Source organism: Athene noctua, chromosome 1 (assembly GCF_965140245.1).
Source record: "Athene noctua chromosome 1, bAthNoc1.hap1.1, whole genome shotgun sequence".
In the NCBI taxonomy this organism is placed as follows: Eukaryota; Metazoa; Chordata; class Aves; order Strigiformes; family Strigidae; genus Athene; species Athene noctua.
The window spans coordinates 234,914,490-234,935,010 of record NC_134037.1 but is presented as its reverse complement, the minus strand read 5'-3'; the positions used below and the strand labels follow the sequence as shown (position 1 = coordinate 234,935,010).

Below are 20,521 nucleotides of genomic sequence, written 5' to 3'. Positions count from 1 at the left end.
TGAAATGTGTTGAATACACATATGGCTGAAGTGTAATGTCAGTAATCACTGAGAAGGAAGCTAGAATATTCCACTTGAGCCAATGGAAGTGGGATGATGGTTACAAGAACAGAGAGAGTGTTCTTAAGCAATGGTGTGCTGCTGTCCCTCCTAACTTGTCAGTTACAGGCAATTGCTGAATTACTCATCTAGGGAGGGGAAGGAATTATTCTTCATCACCCCGTATTTTTCAGGAAAACACATCAGGGGCTTTTGGCCCATTATCACATGCTACATTATCAACAGAATATTGATTCACAGTTGCTCACAAATTGTGTTGCAATTTTTTTAAATTTATGAAGTTATTTCTACAAGAAAAAATATTCTTTCCTTCAACAGTATATATAAATTGATCTATTTTGCTCAGAAAGACTATAGGATGACTATGATCATATATAGATTTTAAAAATTGCTGCAGGAATTACTGTCTTTCAAACAGTATGGGTTGTCTGAAGGGAAGTAGTGCATGGAAATAGTAGAGGGATAGTTTCTTATCTCTATTAAATGTATTTAATTCAGCAGGGACTGATACCTAAAATCAGTGCCACTTCTTTAATCTGGTATGTTGCCTGTGTTATATAAGAGCAAATTAAAACATGTTTTAGGACTGGCAGATGGATGTAAATCTTCACTGCATATGGAAACTAACTATAGAAACTAACTATAGCCACCTCTTGGGAGGAAGCTGTTTTCTTGAAGTCAAGATCTGAAGCACGTTTGCACAAGTAGGCATGTCATTCTGCTACGTGTTGTGATCTTGGATAACTGGAAAATTTGAATTACCAGGACATGAAACCTAGCACATACATACTTGAGGCTCTTGTGTATCACTTTGAGAAATACGGGGAAATGTTTAAATGTGGGGAGTGTTGTTTTTTAATAGTTGATTGTCCTTCAGTCTGTTTTCGCCTGTCTCTTAAACATTTCTATACATATCTACTGAGGCTTTGTATGCTCTTCATAATAGAAACATGTATAAGGCATGGTAGAGAAAGTGTTTTGTATTAATCAATGAAAGAATCGTGCATATACTATAATATGCTCCCGGTAAAAACAAATCCAATTTTTGTGTTCTGCAGATGCAGTTCCCCTCTTCTTGAGACTACTTCATTCGCCACACCAGAATGTTTGTGAGCAAGCTGTCTGGGCTCTCGGAAATATTATAGGTAACTCTTGTTGTTGTAATGGTTTGAATTCAGGGAGCATTTCATTTTAGAATTTGACTTTTTGAACATTGGCATTATCATACGAGACTATGTTTCCTCTAAATTCTGTGACAATATAATTTTTCATGTGGCCAGATTTACATATGTACATCCTAATTTTTTTTCTAAGGAATAGTATCACTTACTACACAAAATATTAGTAGGATAAATTTTGTCTTGTAAAATATACATACATACCTGTACGTATGTATATTTAATTGAACTTGACCTTTTAGTAGTAGACTGTTGGTGAGGAAACATAGAATTTCAGTATCCCAACATGTCATTGCATACATTTCAAGATTTTCCATTTTTAATGTAATTTCTTTTACAACAATTTTCATTTCTGTAGGTGATGGTCCTCAGTGTAGAGATTATGTCATATCACTGGGAGTTGTCAAACCTCTTCTGTCCTTCATCAATCCCTCCATTCCCATCACCTTCCTTCGGAACGTCACATGGGTCATTGTAAATCTCTGCAGGAATAAGGACCCCCCACCGCCTATGGAGACAGTTCAGGAGGTAAATAAAGAATTATGAGACAGATATTTTTTTTTTTATATTCTGGGCTAGATGCCAAACATTTTACATTGTCATACTATGATTTGTGTGTTTTTCTGCCACTTTGTGGCACTTAGCAGTTGTTAAATGCAGTAACTTGACCAATTTGATGCTTCTTAACTAAGGCTGTAATAAGTATTTGTAACATCTGAAACTGAGTAAGACTAAAGACTGATGAGCCACATACTAAAACTGACACAACAAAAAACACGCTAGAAAGTGTTAACATACTCAGCATTTCATGTTTTTATCAAAAAAAGGCTACAAAGGTGATTCTGTATATGTAAGTATCCAACTATAATTTTCAGTAAGAGGAAATGTAGGTAAACTAGTCATCGTAGTGTAGTTTGTGTTTCAACTAGCTGTGAACATGCTGTCAATGTCAAGTCCCCACTTGGAGAAGCATCTGAAAAACCTCTTAAACTGGTGAACAGAGCAAATGCAGCGTTTATAGAGTAGACACAGCTAGTAAAGTGATGCTATTTGACTAGAACTATAGTTGTAATGTACATAAACTTCTTTGTTTTAAGATACATTCAAAAGTGTAGATAGTTCTTGAAGCCATGTGAAGTATAATATTGTTAGTAACTAAACTAATGAAATTTTTAAAATGAAGCAGAGAATGGGGAAACCTTTTCAATACTTTACCAAATAAAGAACCCTGTTCAGAGCAGTCTTATCATGGCTCGATTTTATATTTTCTCCATATGTGAATACAAAAATAAAATCTTACTTCAAGAAGATTTTATATGTTGATATTAGGCTAGTGATTTTTATTATATTGTGTGGTAACAAAGCTTTCAAAACAGCAGGGGGATGTCTTATCTCTGCTTGTTTTCCCTCAAAATATAGTCTGTTCTCTGTGTCTTTGAAATATAGTACCATCTTGTATTTTTACAAATTTAAAAAAAAAAAAAATTATACATACTTTGAGGGAATAACCAGCTCCTGGGAAGTGTGTGAATGCAATATACTTGGATTCATGACTGCACAGCCAATTTTATTCTGCTGTAATGACTGATGAACTTCTTTTCAGATTTTGCCAGCATTGTGTGTTCTCATTTACCATACAGATATAAACGTAAGTAATTTATGAAGTTTTAGATACTCTAGATGCTTTTTTTTCCTCTAGAGAAAAAATTACTACAAGATTGTGTTTAAGTGGTAGACTTGGTTTTGGTGTGTTAATTTATGTATAATTAAGTAGTAAATGTACAATTAAATACGAAGACTAATATAATTGTAGTTGTTCAGAGCATGAAAAAGAAAGTGCAAATACCATTTCTGAAATATATTTTTCTAAAAGTTTTTTTTACCCTTTACATTAGAAACTACATTTAGAAAAATCCTATCTTGCGGAACTGAGTACTAGAAATTTAAAGTGACAGTTTTACCATCAGCTTCACTTTAATTCTGCCCCAATTTATAATTTTGCGTAGATGATATGTAAAGCATGTGTAGGGGGGAAAAAACCCAAACAAACGTAATTCTCTTATCAGTCCAATAAAGTACTGTGATCATATGGGTAAATCTAACTTGTAACCCTGTTGGGTGCCTGACTTTGCAAGCTGTTTAAGGAAATCACATACTTAAAGATATACTTAATTATATGCTTAAATAAACAGCAATAAACTGTTGTTTTGTGGCACCTTTGACAACTTTTCTTCAGGTTTTTAATACTAAACCTTCAGTACTTCCCACATTCCTGATCCATGAGTTTAAATTTTATAAGTCCTAGAGGGGTGCACTTACTTACCTCCCGAAGTCTTATATTGGGACTTCAGGAACAAATATCTGTGTAACTAAGGGATACTGAGCTGGTCTCCTCCTTTTTCTCCTGTCAGGACTTTGTAATGTCTTTGACTCTTGCTCCCTATAGTGATCCTTCAATTTAGAGAAGCAGGAAGTGAACCCTTGTGGTGGGTCTGGGGATAGAGTGTATGGTTGGTGGAACTCTCTTGTTACTTCCATGCTGTGGTAGTGGTGTTTCTGCTGCTCTTTTAACGATGAAGTGGGCTTGGCTCCACAAAATATTTGCAAACAGTTTTATCTGGGATTTTGCCAGGGTTTTCCCAGTGTAATGTGAGTGGGAGACAGCACATGGTGACTTTCCAATTCATAATTTGGACAAACCTGAATGAGAATTCATAGCAAAACCAAACATGCTTCCAGCCTATAGGCTTTTTTTTCCTGCCAAATTTAAAAGCTTTTGCAAGCAATGTTTGTGTGAGAGCTTCTTGAAGTAGATACGAGACTGTGATGCCAGGTTTTGACTGATCTCAATTAGGGTGCCCGTCTTTTTGATCCTGAGAGTCAGGTGCTAGTTTGGAGGTACCAGTCTGGTCCCAGCCTCTCCGTACTGGAGCAGCAAACCTATCTTTGGAGATGAGTCAGTGATGCAGGTAGGTCAGCCACCAGTCCTGTGAGCGCTTTTGGCGGCTGCTGCTCTTGTCACCAACAGGGCTGTGGGGCAGCAAACTGGTGAGGCACCATCTCTCACTGCTTCTGCTGTAATACTTGCTCCACTGCAGCACGTTCTGCTGTCCCTGTGGCATTAGCAAGTGAGGGCAGCAGCAGGCTGTGTCAAGAAAGCATCAGGTCTGTGCCCTCTGGTCCTTGGAGCTGGGTGGAAGCAGCCCGTGGGTCGGGACTTTAAAGTCCTTCCTGCCTTTCAGTACTGTAGTATTTAGCTATCGTAATAGCTGGGAATTTTCAGTGGTTATCTGTTTTAAAAGTAGAGTAGGTCTGAGTACCTCGACCAGTGATGACATCAGTGGGGTCCAGATTTCTCTTCCTGCGGTTCCTAACATCATCTCTAAGTGATGTGATATCCTTCTTTCTGCTGGCTTTGTTTCTGCTTCAGATACTACCTTTTAATGACTGTAACTTGTACTTTTCTTTTTTTGAGGGCTCTCAAATCATCCTTTTCAACTCATCAGTGACTTAGTCTTTATTTTCTTTAAGATACTAAGATTGCCCTGCATGATAGTAATTTCTCTGTGGGTTTTTGCTTTGCTTGAACAGTTGCCACCTTGCAATAGTTCCCAGTCCTTTAGTTGGTATAAGAACTCCATTCCTTTGCTGTGTGTTTTAATCTTAATATGAAGGCGTAAAAAGCAATACGTCCAGAATATGTCTGCAGTTTCACTTCAGAACTGCACTATGGATCAGAAATGCTAAGGCATAGATAGGTGGGTTAGAGACTAGGGGAACTGGTGTGTTCTATAATCAAAGGATAGCATAGTGACAAATTATAGCAGTGCCTAGGAGGCTGGGTTGGTATTCTTTTCAGAAAGTTACTGGCCCAGCTGCTTATCGGAGCTGGTTGTCTGTCTTTGAAATGCAAATCAAGCCAAACAGTTTACCTTTGTGAGATGATGTATGCTGTCACTTCATGCACCAAAAGGTGGTATTGGATTAAAAAAATTCTGAGACTGGACATATAGAAATTATTATCATTATTATGGAACAAATAGCCCCGGTTTTCATAGTTGTACATAATAGTCTAACATTTTACTAATTAGGTCTTGTCATTATCAGGTTTTGAGTTTTTCCTGTAACTAAATTGCATGCTCTTTTTTTTCACCCCAGACATGTGGAATATTGATCACTAAATTAAGCCTCCGTTATATGGATTTTACTTTTCAATGTGTAAACCATGTTCTCTCCAATTTGTAGATTCTTGTGGACACTGTTTGGGCTTTGTCCTACTTAACAGACGGTGGAAATGAACAGATACAAATGGTGATTGATTCAGGAGTTGTACCTTTTCTAGTTCCCCTTCTGAGTCATCAGGAGGTTAAAGTTCAAGTAAGTCTGGTTCAGTTGTTATTGAATAGTCCTTTGTAAGCTATTTTCTAAAAAACGGTGCCTGAGAGTATTTATTAGTGAAGTACTGAGATGAGCATTTATAGCTACATTTGTTGCAGGTAAAACTGAACAAAAGATGCTACCTACACTGGGGAAGAAAGATTATTAAAATGAAAGAAACCTTGAACAAAACTGTTCTAATATAGTTCTGAGTAAAGTGACAGGTTAAACATTAACTCCCATTGTGTGATTATCAGGGGTGCCTTCCTTTTGTAATCCTAAAATGTTTAATGACAACAGGTTTTACTTTTTTCAGAATTCAAGTTCTATCTTTCTGTTGCTGCATACTAGGTTGTGCATATTCTGTCTGAATAGCTCATGGAAAGCAATTAATATTTTGGGACTTTTTGAATGTTAAAATATTTGTGGATGCTGAGTCCTTTTAGTAGATTTCTAATTAGCTACAAAAGATAGGTTAACCGAGGTTGTTTAATTAATTTCGAAGACAAAGGGAAACTAAAAGTTAGTTGATGTGTGGTTGGTTTTTATAAACCAACCGCTGTAATTAGGGGCTTTTTTTATGTATCTGTTTTGTCATGTTTGTTTAGTTTGTACTTTGGATGACTCTTGAAATTTGTCAGACCAATTCACTTGATGAAAAGGAGTATTCTGTCACTTGTAAAGCATTTACTAACCAGTATATAAAGATACAAAGTCCATTTCTGAAAGACAACTGAGAGGCAGTGACAAGAAAAGCAGTCATGGATTTTAAGTCTGTGGTGGAGAGCTGAATGGAGAAGTAAGCAACCTTGGCAGACACAGTCAAAGCCTAGAAACAGTTAATGCAATTGTAACTCAGATCAGATACATGATGAATTAACTCTTGTCGTTTTAATATTATTTTAATGTATAATCTTTATACTTTTTGAGTTGAGCTTCAGTGTGTCTGTTCAGTAAAATGCTGTACTGTGTGTATGTTTTAATGAAACAGTGCCCATTTTTAGGATGTAATTCAGAGGATGAAGTGCTAAATTGTATTTTGCAAAGTGTTCTTATAAAGAGACATCTTAAAATGATCTTTGTTTTAGCACAAGTAACAGCATTGCCTTTAACATGCAACTTCTTTTTCCTTCCTACTTTGGATATTCAGACAGCAGCACTGAGAGCAGTAGGCAACATAGTAACTGGTACTGATGAACAGACACAAGTTGTTCTCAATTGTGATGTTTTGTCTTATTTCCCAAATCTCCTGACGCATCCAAAAGAGAAGATAAACAAGGTATGATTTGTTTCTTCCTAACTTAATCTTTCTGTTTAAGAAATAAAACAGTAATCTGTAGAACGTTACAAAATAATTTTCATCACGTCAGCAATTTTGTATAAAGATGCAGCACTTGAGGCTGGTGCTTTAATTAGGGCTAAAGCCAAACAGCCATAGTGAGGATCTATGTATTGGTGTTGATGCCTAGTGCTTTTGGGGAGGACTGGCTTTTGCGGCGGGCGGAGGAAGCAAGCAGCCGATTCAATGTGAATGATAGAGCAAGCTTCAACTTTATTGAAAGAAATCACCCCTTATATAAGCACTCTACAATAATAATGCACACTACTCACAAATCTATTGGATACATGTAAAAAGCTACATTATAATATCTCAGCCCCTTGTGGCATTTCAGATATGTCACAACATCTTCCCTCTTCTGAACCTGTTTTTACTCCCAGGGCCGTTCCTTTATCATACACAAGGCCATAATGTACCTCAGTTTCTCTCTTTGTTAACATAACAGTCCTTTGTTAGCATAACTGTACCCTGTTTTTTTTCCTTTGTTTACCTCTGATGGCTGCAATCAGCTCCTGCAGAGACCCATGGCCTTGCTCTCTGCAAGCCGTTCTCCAACAGCTTTTGCTTTGGAGCATGATACTTTTTGTTTTCATTTGCAAAGTAAGTAACTAGCTACCTTGTGTACCGTTTTTCATAACTAAAGAGTGTTACTTTTGGTTGAGTCCAGAGAGTTGAGTAAGACTGATCCATTTTTTCCACTCCAGCTTTTCATAGTGGAGTTTGTTCTCTTGTCCATCTTCACCTTTAATGCAGTAGGGAGTACCACTGTCCTTTTCTGAAAACATTTCCTTTCCTTCCTTTTGGTAGAGGTAACTTTGCTGCTGCAAGGACTGGATGGAATAGGGGGAATTTGATGAAAGAAAGTGATCAGTGCCCTCTTTTTCCAGAGCTGTAGTTCACGTTGTTTGCATTTTTTTAAATCATTGTGCCATATGCCAGTGCAAAGATGGGGCTGGCTGAGGAGGAGGCTTTTTTGTTTAGCTTGCACAATTCCCCCATTTAGTGTACCATTGAGGGGAAATCTGTGAATGAGAGGAATCTCTGTTTCTTCAGGCCCTGTCAACGGCCAGGAGCTCTGAAGAAGTTATCTTTGACAGTTCAAACTGCTGTGATTTGCTTCTGCCTGCCCTTCTAGCCCTTAAAATAAAATTGTGAAGAGCTCTTTTTGAATGCCAAGAAAAGAATAACTTTTTAAGGGGAGTCTAGTAATACTCTTGAGTTCTGTTCTAAGTGTATGTTGTGAAGGGCAAATATGAGCAAAAGCACAAAACACATCCCTAAAAAATTGAACCCATTATGTTTTTTTCCTGCAGTACTTCATAACTGGCTGCTTGCCACATCTGTTTGTCTTTTACTTAAGACTAGAGTCCTTTTAAGATGTTCTGGATTTTCTTGACAGTTATACCCCTTTCTAACCAGGAACTTGTAACTGCCATTAGATAGATGTTATCTATATTGATGAACCACCTGAAGGAGAGAACTGCTGAGTAAAGTCTCAAGACTCAAGTCCTGTCTAATACTCAAATGAGCTTTGTGAGCTCCACTTCATGTTTCAGGAAGAAAATGGGAGCTGGAGTTGGTCTGTCTTCTGTCAGCACAGAAAGCTACTACTGAGCTGTCATTAGTAGGGTTACAGGATAAGTCTTTTTTATATCCTGTTTTATCAGTTTTCCTATTTTCTTTGTAAAACTGATTGAAAGCTTAAGATGTGGTTGTGATTCTAGCAGTGCAAAGTGGATATAAAGTTTGTCAGTATTGCTTCCGATGTATGGAGACACCCCTTGTATAAGTAATAATCTGGGCCCATGAATTAATGATACCAATTTTACATCGATCTGCTGCATGTTTATCTTTCACAGTGCAATAAAATTTTGTGCTACAAGTGCTTTTGAGGGGAGGAAACATGGAGGTTCTGTGTAGTGATTGGACATGGAATGATTTTAGGTTTTTAGGTTTTGTTTAGTGGTTTGATTTTTTTTTTTATCAGTTATGTAGTTTTTAAAGTGTTTTGCTTTTTTTTGTTTTGTGCAATTGTAGGAAGCAGTTTGGTTCCTTTCCAATATCACAGCAGGAAACCAGCAACAAGTTCAGGCTGTAATAGATGCTGGGCTAATCCCTATGATCATACACCAGCTGGCTAAGGTCAGTCAAACTATCAGCTATGCAAGTTGTCATCCTCTTTTTATAAATCTGACACGAGGAGCCTGTGATTTTTAATAATAAGCTTGACAGATGTTTCCATGCTGATTTTAATGAGCTATTAATTTTATTTTTCAGGGGGACTTTGGAACACAAAAGGAAGCTGCTTGGGCAATTAGCAATTTGACAATAAGTGGGAGAAAAGATCAGGTACGTGTAGTGGGTTTCAGATTGTCACTAAAACGTTGCACATGCAGCCATTTGTAAGAAGCACAATGTTGAAAGCACTTTTTTTTTCATTATTTAGGTTGAATACCTTGTACAGCAAAATGTAATCCCGCCATTCTGCAATCTACTCTCAGTAAAGGACTCTCAAGTGGTACAGGTGGTGCTGGATGGTCTGAAAAACATCCTGATAATGGCTGGTGATGAGGCTAGCACAATAGCTGAAATTATAGAAGAGTGTGGAGGTAAGTGCTTACTAGGCTTTTAAAAAATTTAATTTGCTGGGTATTATTCTTTTTACCCCTTGCTGCTGTTGATATTTACTATAGTTGGGGTTTTTTTTTTTGCCATGGGCTGTTTGAATAAGCAAGTGAGACTTTTGTAATGAGAGAAATTACCTTTTTCCATTTAGTTCGAAATTACTTTTTTTTCCTGTTTAGTTTGGTTTAAAGATGGTTGTGTTAGAGGCAATTGTTGAAGGAACTTTCTGTAGCTTAGTTAGTGTCTAGGTTTGAATGAGAATTGTACTTCATTCGATTATTGCATATACTTTGTTCTGTGGCAAAACACAAAACAGTTACTGCTTTAGTTCATGGCCTTGGAAGCAGTTGTTAGGATCATAATTTCATTACAGTCCAAAGCAGAATGATGAGTTCTTTGGATATTGCAATCCAAGTTTTAACATGCTAATTAATGTATTAGAGTAAGATAGCAATAAAGGGATGTTAAAGAATGTACTACATTGGAAGTTCTCCCTTGTATTATTCCATATCCATTTTGAAAATAGGACTAGTGTTTTAAGCTGCTCTTGGTGTGAGGCTTTGTTGCCTTGTTGTTTTAAATGTGTACACAACACACAAATATAGCCACTTCCTTTTGGTGATATACAGAAAGCACAATGACTAAAAGAGAAGTTATATAGGAGGTCTTAAAAAAATAAGTACAGTTTTATGTAAAAAAGAGAGAAGATTCCATTATCCCTTGTTCATAAAATAGGATATTCCATGGCATGCAAATGTTCACAAACTACTTTTTCTCTTAGAGACAAAGATAGCTATGGTGTAGATAATATTTTCAAACCGAGCTACTCTTTCCTCGTGTGTTTCAGTAGTAATGTTTCGTTATTTTTCTTAGTTTTTTCAAAGGAGTTAGTAACTTCGGTTAAACTTAGAAAACTCTTCTCCATTTTCTTTTATTTAGGGTTAGAGAAAATTGAAGCCTTGCAACAGCATGAGAATGAAGACATTTATAAATTAGCATTTGAAATCATAGATCAGTATTTCTCTGGTGATGATGTAAGTATGCTAAAGATTGAAGAGTGTATGTGCTGTGCTGTTAGCTTAGTAAGTACGCTGTCATTGTTCCTCAGTTCCAATTGTCATGAACATAAGTTATCTGGGAAGTCAGTTTTCCTGCTCCTTTTTCAGTACAACTTCCCTCAATTGAAAGTCTTTGAAGAGTTTCTCAATACCAAAAATTTTTTTTAGCAACATCTTGATGACTACTCTGGTTTTGCCTGATGCTGACGTCATTTTCTCACACTGACATGTAAATTGACATGTAATAATTTGTGATTAGAATCTAAACATTTCTCTGGCCATCCTTTTCACTTTCTCACACATCAGTCTTTGGAGGGGGTGGTGGATCCTTACTTTCAGATAGATTACTGTATTTCAGCTCTGTAACTGCTCAGTCTGGATTCTGCATTGAAAAGGGTCATCAAAACTGTTTATGTTTTCTGCAGCTGATTGATCTAGACCATCTGGTATTTGTTCACCCTAATTAGGTATTTTGACACTTGGGTTCTAGCTCTGGCTGCTACTGGCTGCTTCTAAGTGCCTCAGAAGCACTTCAGCAAGCAATCCGAAGATAAATAATAATTATACTTTGTAAGACATCCGCAGTGTCTGTAGTTCTGTAGCCTGAGTGAACTATGTCTTCAGTTCTTCTCTTAAACTGACTCTTCAGATACCAGCTCTAACTTTAAGACACATTAATTTTCAATTCACAGGCCCATCATGTGATTGCAAAGTTAGTTACCAGAAGTTAACATATGTGAAAAGTTCCCAGTGCTTGTAATGATTGTGAGCAGTGTCTAATAGTCTCCATAATGGCTCTGAGACTTCTGTAGCTATCTGAAGAGCACAGCCTAGTTGGTGCAGGTGAAAAAACATCCCTTTTGTGCGTTTAAATTTTACATAAACCTATGCAATTTAATCTGTGCCTGATTTGCTGAATTTACCTCTTTTACTCGGGAGCAAGAATTTACTTTGGATTATTGTATATACTGTTACCATGTTTTCTGGGGCTTCTGAAAATCAGAACTGTAGAAATTACATGATTAGGAGATAAGAGTAAACCAGACAAATTTTCAGGCAGTAACTATAAGTAAGAAAATAACCCTTGTCATTTGAGGGCTGGTATAAAAAAAACAAAACCAAACCAGAAAAAAAATCCAAAGTGCCCTAGGGAGGCAAGAGACTGGTTATGTGAGACTGGTTATGTTAGCCTACTAGGCAGTGCTAAGATTGACTGCCCAGGGAGTATTCCTGCCTTCTGTCACTTCACGATCTTTTGTATTCTCATGAGATGTTGCTGGCTACTAGATATCCCTTTATTGTTTATCCCATCTGCTCCTTTGCTGACCAAAGTGCACAGACATGTACTTTCAGGAAGCCATTAGTGCTTGTCCTACTTTAGTGTATTGTGTTAAAAGCATGTGAACTTAGATAATGTTACTTTGTAGTACCCCTGCAGAAGGCAGAAGTGCTAATTTATCAACTCTCAAACATTTTACAAAGCATTCTGAAACCAGACTCAATCTTCATTTGGGCATGACATGCCCCACTCTTCCTCCTGCGGATTGTTGCTGTCACAGAGGCCTTAATCTTGTCCTCCAATTTAGGTATTGTCACCCAAAGTAAAGAGAAACAAAGATTTTAGGTGAGGCAGTCCAGACTTTCACGCTACTCCAAGGCCAGATCTCAGAAAGCTATTTGGACCCCACGCACGAGGGCTCTTACCTGCTTTGGAATGACACACAGTTTGAAGTGAGGCCTGTGATTCCTGCAGCCTGGTCTGTGGAGGTGGCGTGTTCAGAAAACAGGTGCAGCTGGTCATTTGGAGGAGGATGGTAGGTTTTGAAGTCGTAGATATTGATGCTACTGACCATGTTATTTGCTGTTCCTAGAGGCAGCAAATGACTAAATTCTAACAGCTCTGAGGAATTTGAGTGAAGTTGGATACTTGATGCCTTTCATTCTATATCCAGAGAGTAATGAAGTACTTTTAGTTTTAAAAAAATTTCAGATTGCACTTATGAGAGCTATATAAAACTGCTCTGAAATTAGTAATTCTAAATTCTTCAAATTCTGATAGGAGATACTGAGCACTCTTTTAAGCTTTATATAAGTATTTCTATCAGCTGCTGATAAAGATTATTTTCATATGGAAAGAAAACGGGAGAAAGTACAAAACTAATTTTGGAATTCACAACCAGTGATTAGCCAACTCCAGAAGAACTAAAAATTGGCATTGAAAATTAAATCGCACAGCTAAAAGAGCAACTGCTTTGACCAGGCAGCAATCCAGTCTGTAACCATTACAATTTTCTGTTTCCCTGATGGTATTAGACAGAGTTGATGTGTTGTTCTTTTTAAACATATTTGAGGAATTGAATGGAAAAACTGATCTGGTTTTATTGCAATAATATTTTAAAAAGAAAATATGAACATTTGTGAAGCTCTTCTAAGTGTACTAAATTGTGCAGGGAATTGGCCTCTCATGTATTTTTGTTGTATTTTGTAGATTGATGAAGATCCCAGTCTCATTCCTGAAGCCACTCAAGGAGGTACTTACAACTTTGACCCAACAGCCAACCTTCAAACAAAAGAGTTTAATTTTTAAGTTCAAAAAAAGTGCAGCTTCTCTGTCCCACACCAGTATGAAGCACCACCAGATGGCTACCAAGTGAAGAAACAAAAGGCTCCAAGACACACATGCCTCTTCGTTTTGATGCTTCTAAAGCAAGCCATGTATCGGTCACTTTGCAGTTGCCAAACGTCACTATCACATGGACTGTAAATGCATATGCATGATCTCTTAAACTGTTTCAGAATTCTTTTTAACAGTCCCAACTACCTTTTTTTGCCTTTTTCCTGGTGCCACATGCTGACAACCGCAATCTGCAGTTTTGTTAAGAATATTCCATAGTGGTGGCACATTGGCTTTCCACGGAAAAGTAGCTTCTTTGGAAAATGGTGCGCTGTGGATCAAGACACTTTGGTATGATGCGTACATTTTGGAAGACTTTACAGGGGCCCAGTTTGCTCTGAGCCTCCATCATCGTCCTCCACAAACATATTTTCATATACTTTATGTGGAAGAATAGATTCAAAAATGCAAGCCAAATGAATTTCATTGGTGAAACTGAAATAAAAGTAACTTAAAAAAAACCAAAACCAACAAACACTTGGCAATTGATTAAACACTTAAGTTTAAAACAAAAAAACTACTTCAGCTATCAGTAATTGATGTGTGTTCATTAACTGCCTCAGAAACCAGGGTTGGAGAATGAACTGTAGATTTGGACTGGTAAAGCTTTTGCCATTATACCTAATTTTTGAGAACAGCGAGCCCTATTTGACCACTCACTTCAGCCTGTGTGTTCCTGCTGTTTTGAAGTAATCAAATGCTGTGCATGGTATTTTACCTGAGCTACAACCTGTTATGGACTTGAACTTCTGTTTAAGCTGAAAGCAAGAGTCCCAGACTGTAGAAAAGAAAAAATTCTGTCCAAAAATGTATTAGTTAAAAAGAATCTTGCTTTCAACTTTCAGTAGTCAATATATTTTGTTTTAAATTGATAATTGGATATGGTTGATTTATATTGGGTTTAAACTGTGGAGCTTTCATGTTTACTGTAATTTAGTCTTAAACTATTTTTTACTTAGTAACCAGTGCTTATGATGATGTGGTTGGCAACAAACCAGCAACTACTTAGAAGCGTCATAAAAGCTTCATTCTTGGAGTATTGGAAGAGTAATTCAGACAGTAGTCTCAAATCGTATTCACGTGATTAAAAAGATACAAACTGGTTGATGTGTGAGGCTGTATGGAAGCTGCCGTTATTCAGCATAAACCTGATGTGCAGCGCACATTAAATAACTTTACATAAGGTATGTGAGGTCATTGCTTTTGGAAAATCGTCTGACCCAGTCATTTTCAAAGGGATTTTGGTATTGCTGGGGTGAAGATCGATACTTTTGAAATTCTGTAAGCTATCACACAAACTGGTTTTGTTGCTGTTGTTTACTGGGTGTAATTTCCCAATGCATTGATGTGAAGGGATAGAAAAATCTAAACTAATTTAGTTATTGGATGTGGGTTGTATTTACTGTGATGAAGATAAGGACAGATGCCATCAGAGCTTTGTGGATCAGCTGTTTTTCCACTGATGAACAACGCATAGCAGGTGTGCATTCATTAAATATATATCTGCCAAGGTGGAGCCACTTTAAAGAGTGAGTTGTCTTGTATCTCAGCTGGATACAAGCGTATGTTTAAACTGCAAGATTTTTACTTGCTAGATAATCTGTTTTAATATAGTGGTTTGGCCTCTGATTATTTATAGGTTTTATAAATTTTAGAATCAATTTCTCTTTAAGGTGGCTCAGATTTTTCAACTCTTGTGCACATAAAATTGAGTTGAAGTTCATTGTGCCTTTTTTCTTTTCCCAAAAGTTGAGTTGAAGCTTCATATGGTAACTGCATCCTATTCACACACTATAGTCTAAAATCTTGAAACTGTGTGGTGTTTGCTAAAAAACTAAACAATAAAAAGTCAAAGTTAGGTAAGGTCACAAAGTTTTTGTGGAATTAGAGTTCCAGCAGATGTTATTGTGAACAAATATTTCCCCCCTTCGAATTCAATTTAGTCTCCCTATATGCCATATAGACTGACGGATACCCTGTTCAGCCTGCACTCGCTATTATCCTAGAGATTACATACAAATTGATACTGAAACAACAGTTTTCCACTACTGTGAAGATTTGATCCTCTTCTTGCACTCAATGCATTACGTTAAAAGTGAACATCGGAGAACTGGGTAAGGCAGGACAAAGCATTTGCTCAGTTCTTTCTGTTGTGACCTTATCAGCTTTTGATTGGGATTGCACCATTTCATAGTTAATAAAGGATACAAAGTATATTGCTGCACTTTTACGTTTTCAGAACAGTGTTTAAAATTGCATTGTTTTTATTATTTTTTTAAACTATCAGTTAAAATAGACTAAAACGTTCTTTCAAAGAGGCATCTAAATGTGTTCCTAATTTTGTATATGGGCTTAGGTTTTGTAACCAATAAAAAGCTGCTATCAAATACTATAAAAAATTCAAGAACTTATTTTGAAGATTATGAAACCGCTTAGTCTTCATGGATTGACTTAGGGGGTTTTGTCTTTGACTAGATATAACTTAACAGAACTCGACATCAAAGTTTGACCTATGTTACAAGAATTAATAAAGTAAGCTAATGCAGTCCTCTCTGAAACTTTGGGTACTGTTCCAGTATGGAGTTTTATGCTTTTTCAGGAGATGTTTCCCAAACAGGTACAGGAGGCTGTGGTAAGTGGGTGGCAGCTGATCTGCATAACTATTAATTAAATAGTGACTTCACTTTAAAGGTTTGAAGGTGCACCAGTGTCAAGGAACTTTCACAGTCTTTTTCTACCTCCAGAAATGTCCTTTGCAGGCTCCCGGTGCTAGACTGACTTAGCACTGGTTTTAAGCTTGGGGTGCTGTACAAGCAGGCCCAACTCCTCCTGCCCGGTGTGCATGAGGAGGGGGAGTGCACCAAGGCCAGCTTTGGGCAGAAGACACCTTCCACGGCTCTCATAGCTGGGAGCGAGGGCTGGTGTCCCTCACCTCCGGCACGAGTGACCCCCTGGCATGCTGCTCATAGATTGGAGCTGTCAGAGACTTGCACTGTCCAGCAGCCTCCTAATTAATGCAGCCCTGCTTTAATGATGTGGCAGCACCAGTGGAGAAAAACCTCTTGAACTGCTTGAAGGGTGCCTGGGACTCTGGAGCTATGGCTCTGCCATCTCTGCTCCGTGTCAGTCGGGTGAGTTTCCTGGAGAAGCCCCTCTCTGTAGGGAGGTTGATGATGGAGATGAGATTGTAGTGCCATATTTAAATCTTTGCAAATGTTCTTCCATGGGGATGCAAGGGGTAAGGGTTTCAAAAGAACCCAACTCCCATTTCCAAAAGCAGTTTAATCTCTGGTTTCTTCAGCTTTCAGTTGACAAGATGAAACTTGAATTGTGTTGGGTTTTGCAACCTGTTAATCATCCAGCAGGTCCTACCTAGATGACTTGAAAGACACTCATACTGGAATAAAGAACGCCTTATTTCAAGAGATACCTTATTTAGAAAGAATAAAACCTAGAGGATATCTTAATGTTCCCCATATCTCTAAAAATATAGACATTTTCATTTTGTTTGCTTGATCTGCTAAAGAGAGAACTGAGTAAGAAGATCCACTGATAGGCATATTTTTTAAAAAATTGTTTAAAAACTTCAGTAGACTAAATGATAGTTCAGGCCCATTTTGTTATTCTAATCTGATCTATAAAGCCCTCCAGACTCAGAGTGTGTTTCAAAGCAGTCATCTCTACCCAAGTAGCCTTGTTGCATTGTCTTCCTTCTATTTTGTAGCATAACAAATGCTCCCCTTTGTGACATAATTATGATTCTATTCAGAAGTAGGTAGGACAATAAATCATGCCAAGCCATCAGAAAGCACTTTTCAAGAAGAAAAGTTAAAACCCAGTAGAAAACTCTGGGCTCCCAACAGGCAAGGGAGATTTTTGCCACAGGCTGCCATGATGCCATCGTCAACTCATGGACAGCTGGAACTGCCTGAGCTGCTCAGGTCTGCTTCCGTGGGGTATGTCACTTCAGACTGCTCAGACAATTGTCTTGTGTTACGATGTGGAGTTACAATCTGGAGTAGCTTTGTACTTTCCTGATTCTGGTTTGTGTGTACATTATCCTGCCACAGAAGCAGTAACAGTCAGGCCTGATCTGTGCTGCTGGCTTAGACCCAGAGATCTCCAGCTACTGCTGCAGCAGCACGAGCAGCTTCCTTTTCAAATGCGTTTATGATACAGTTTTCCTAAACAGCATACAAGTTTATAAAGGAATATAGGATCTGTTTTGTTCTAACTGTATCTTTAAAAAAGTGCTGGGGACATTTCAGCCTTGTCTATCACACCTAAGAATATTAAAATCATGATTCCTGTGTTTTAAAATTAAGCTGAATTCTTTACTGCTCTTTGCTTTCATCTATCAGCAGTAAAATAGGGTCAATGTCAACATGCAACCTTGGAGGAAGGATTTTGTGATGATTTCAGATAGGCTGCAGGAAGGCTCTTCCCTGCACACAGTGAGGGAACTGCAGGTTGAGGTTAGCTCTCAGTTTGCTAAATGTACACTAAGTAGGGCTCAGGGATGCATGAAGATGTAGAAGATTGGTTAACGGGGTCCTGCAGAAGATGGTGGTGGTTGGATCTTCCTAATGTGCTGAAATGAAACATAAGGGAACTTGTGTCTGCATCCTAATTATTTGCAAGCTGATCATCTTCGGTGGGTTTTTTCTTTTTTTTAACCCTACTTCATGAAGCCAAGTGATCCCCCATACGAATTCTCTTTACGTCAAAAGGGAAGATGAAATATTTTGCCAGTGGCTTCTGCAAGTTCTATTCCAGGCTTGTGCAGGGGAAGCTGCCCCTTCAGCCCTGGGATTAGACCCATCACTCACTGTTCCTTCCTGTTTGATGTAGTTTACAGCTGGTTTCCCCTGCATTTTGTACTTCTATATCCTGGTAGGGCTCCCTAAAATCTAGATACTGCTTGCTTTCTATAATATTGGAAATAAGTGATGAAGTCCTTCTGTTCTCCTTGCTGTGGTGACCCTATCTTATGGGAGAAATTACCACAGTGAGGTCTGGCCCCATCTCTGTAATCATGAAGTAGATTATTTGACATTAGTTCTTTGGGAACGGTTTGTGTGGTCTTGGTTTTTGCTCTTTAGAGCATGGTAACACATAAGAAATCTTAGGGAATGAAATGTGAGTAGGGAGGATCTTTGGACTTGTCAAATTCTTACATTTAAATCAACGACATACAAACTCTTACGAAAATGCGTAGCTTCCTGAAAAATGTAGTCTTCCAGCTTTTGCATGCCTCCGTCCCTGTCATTTTTCAAATCTCCAAGCTGTTGTCTTTACTGGTTTAGAACAAATACTAGAAAGAAAAGTTTTTTTAAAAGTGAGTTAACCCACCTTTTTTTCTGCATGTTTGGAAGTGAAAAGAAATTGTTCAACTGGTGCTAAAACATGCTGACACTTGCATCTCACATAAAAAATTCCTGTCCAGGGGGCTAATTTGTGAACACTTACAAGGAGCTGGATGTGCAGACACTGCATCAGACACTTAGCAATAATACTCACTTCCACAGTTCTCTCTGTAATCTCAGTGTTTCAGGGCTCTGTGCTGAAATATTTAACCCTTTGCTGAGAAAAGGGCACAGTCCAAGTGGAGTATTTAGGAAGGTGGCATCTTGCTTCTGCAGCAGGAGCATATTCCTACTCTCCTTGCTATCAGACTGCTGGAGTTTTAAAGCCAGCCTCACTGCCAGCAGCATGGAGCCAGGTGTCTGCACTAAGCTTTGCATAGCTATCCATATCCAGGGAGCTTAACCAGAGATCTGTGCTTGAAATATTAAAAACTGTTGGAAAGACAAGGAGTCACTGCTCGTAGTGGTCACAATTTTCTCTGTATTTGATATTTTAGTCAACATCTAAGCTCTTGAAATAATCCAAGAGGTTTACTGACCTAAGCAGTGGTATATTAGCCTAAATTTAATAGAAGAAAGATTTGGCCCTTAAAGATGGGAGAGGAAATTTGAAAATGTGAATCTTACATTAGAAATGGAAGTTCATTAAACTGCACGATTCTTCTTGATGTAACCTGGGGACTGCTTCTCCTACTTCCAGTTGCAGGAATACTGCTACAAGTATTCCTTAGAGCCCTTGAGCCCATCAGTTTTTTGCTTTTACCCCAGCCCCTGTTGCCTACTTGGAGAGAAACACTGCAAGCATTAAAGTGTTAACACTGAGGATTGGAGGCTATTTTCTTCTCCCCTCTTACTTAGAAATCATCAAAAGAACGTGTTGATAAACTGCAGCAATGCTTCTTCCAAGCTAAGTTTGTGTCAGAGCTACAAGTGGTGGCAGAGAGGCAAAAGCTCCTCACTGGGCAGGTTTCACCACCAGCTGCAGGCTCCATGCCCAGGGGCTGACCTCCCAAGCCAAGCTGTTCACTGTTACACCTGAGAAACTTGTGTAATTTGCTCCTAACTTACTCGGTGTGTAGTTGCTCAGAGTCGCGCAATGGATGGTTGCATGGAGGCGGGCTCGCTGCTTGTCTCTGGGAACCCACAACCGACTTGAGGCTGTTTGCTGCTTAAGAGGCTTTTGGTGGCAGTTTGTACCCTGGCAAAGATGACTGTAAATTATAAGAGGTTAAAAACTGTCCCTTTGCAACATCTTATGGGCATATCACAGCATTACAAGCATTGGGTTACCTCAAGGTGTAACACCTTTCCTCCAGCTCTGCAGGGATCATTGTGGTTATCAGTGGAGCTTCTGGAGGACATCTCCAGCTTTCCAGCATCACCAGCTCAGCCGGAAAGCATCTTTCCCATCAGCTGGGTGAAGAGGTTGGAGCTAACTCCCACAAAAGCCATGTCCTAGCCTAGACCTCACCTTCTACATAAACTCAGAGTTTAAAGCCTCCTTAAGTATAATGTCAGAAGAGAATGCTGAGGGGAGGCTTAATGTTTTATATATATATAAGGCAGCTGCAAAGCTGAAAGGAATAGATTAGTCTCCATGCCCACTGGGAATAAGACATGTAGTCAGCAAAGGAGTCTAGGAGGGATGCTAGAAAATCTCCTATGGATAGGGAGAGACTCACCAGAGAAATACGCAACCTTATCTTCCACCCTGTCAGTGAAGTCCTATGGGAGGGAGCCGGGGAGGGGACGAGCAGACTTGGGCATGGCCATGCCTCCTTGGCCTCTCCTCTTGCCTAGCAGGTATCAGAAGTTGCATTTCCCCAGGGCAAATGGTCGTGCCT

At 38.4% G+C, this 20,521-nt stretch overlaps 1 protein-coding gene across 2 annotated transcripts in view; it reads left to right on the top strand.

Moving 5' to 3' along the window:
* Nucleotides 1-15,700, top strand: part of KPNA3 (karyopherin subunit alpha 3) — a 52,126-nt gene extending 36,426 nt beyond the window's left edge. For both annotated transcript variants that reach the window (XM_074913377.1, XM_074913386.1), the window contains exons 8-17: nt 1,119-1,205; nt 1,597-1,766; nt 2,842-2,886; nt 5,484-5,615; nt 6,766-6,894; nt 8,992-9,096; nt 9,232-9,303; nt 9,401-9,563; nt 10,519-10,613; nt 13,126-15,700. In XM_074913377.1, coding sequence (XP_074769478.1) covers nt 1,119-1,205; nt 1,597-1,766; nt 2,842-2,886; nt 5,484-5,615; nt 6,766-6,894; nt 8,992-9,096; nt 9,232-9,303; nt 9,401-9,563; nt 10,519-10,613; nt 13,126-13,224 — 1,097 coding nt within the window. In that variant the 3' untranslated portion in view covers nt 13,225-15,700. The remainder of the gene's footprint in view (nt 1-1,118; nt 1,206-1,596; nt 1,767-2,841; nt 2,887-5,483; nt 5,616-6,765; nt 6,895-8,991; nt 9,097-9,231; nt 9,304-9,400; nt 9,564-10,518; nt 10,614-13,125) is intronic.
* Nucleotides 15,701-20,521: the final 4,821 nt, after the last annotated feature.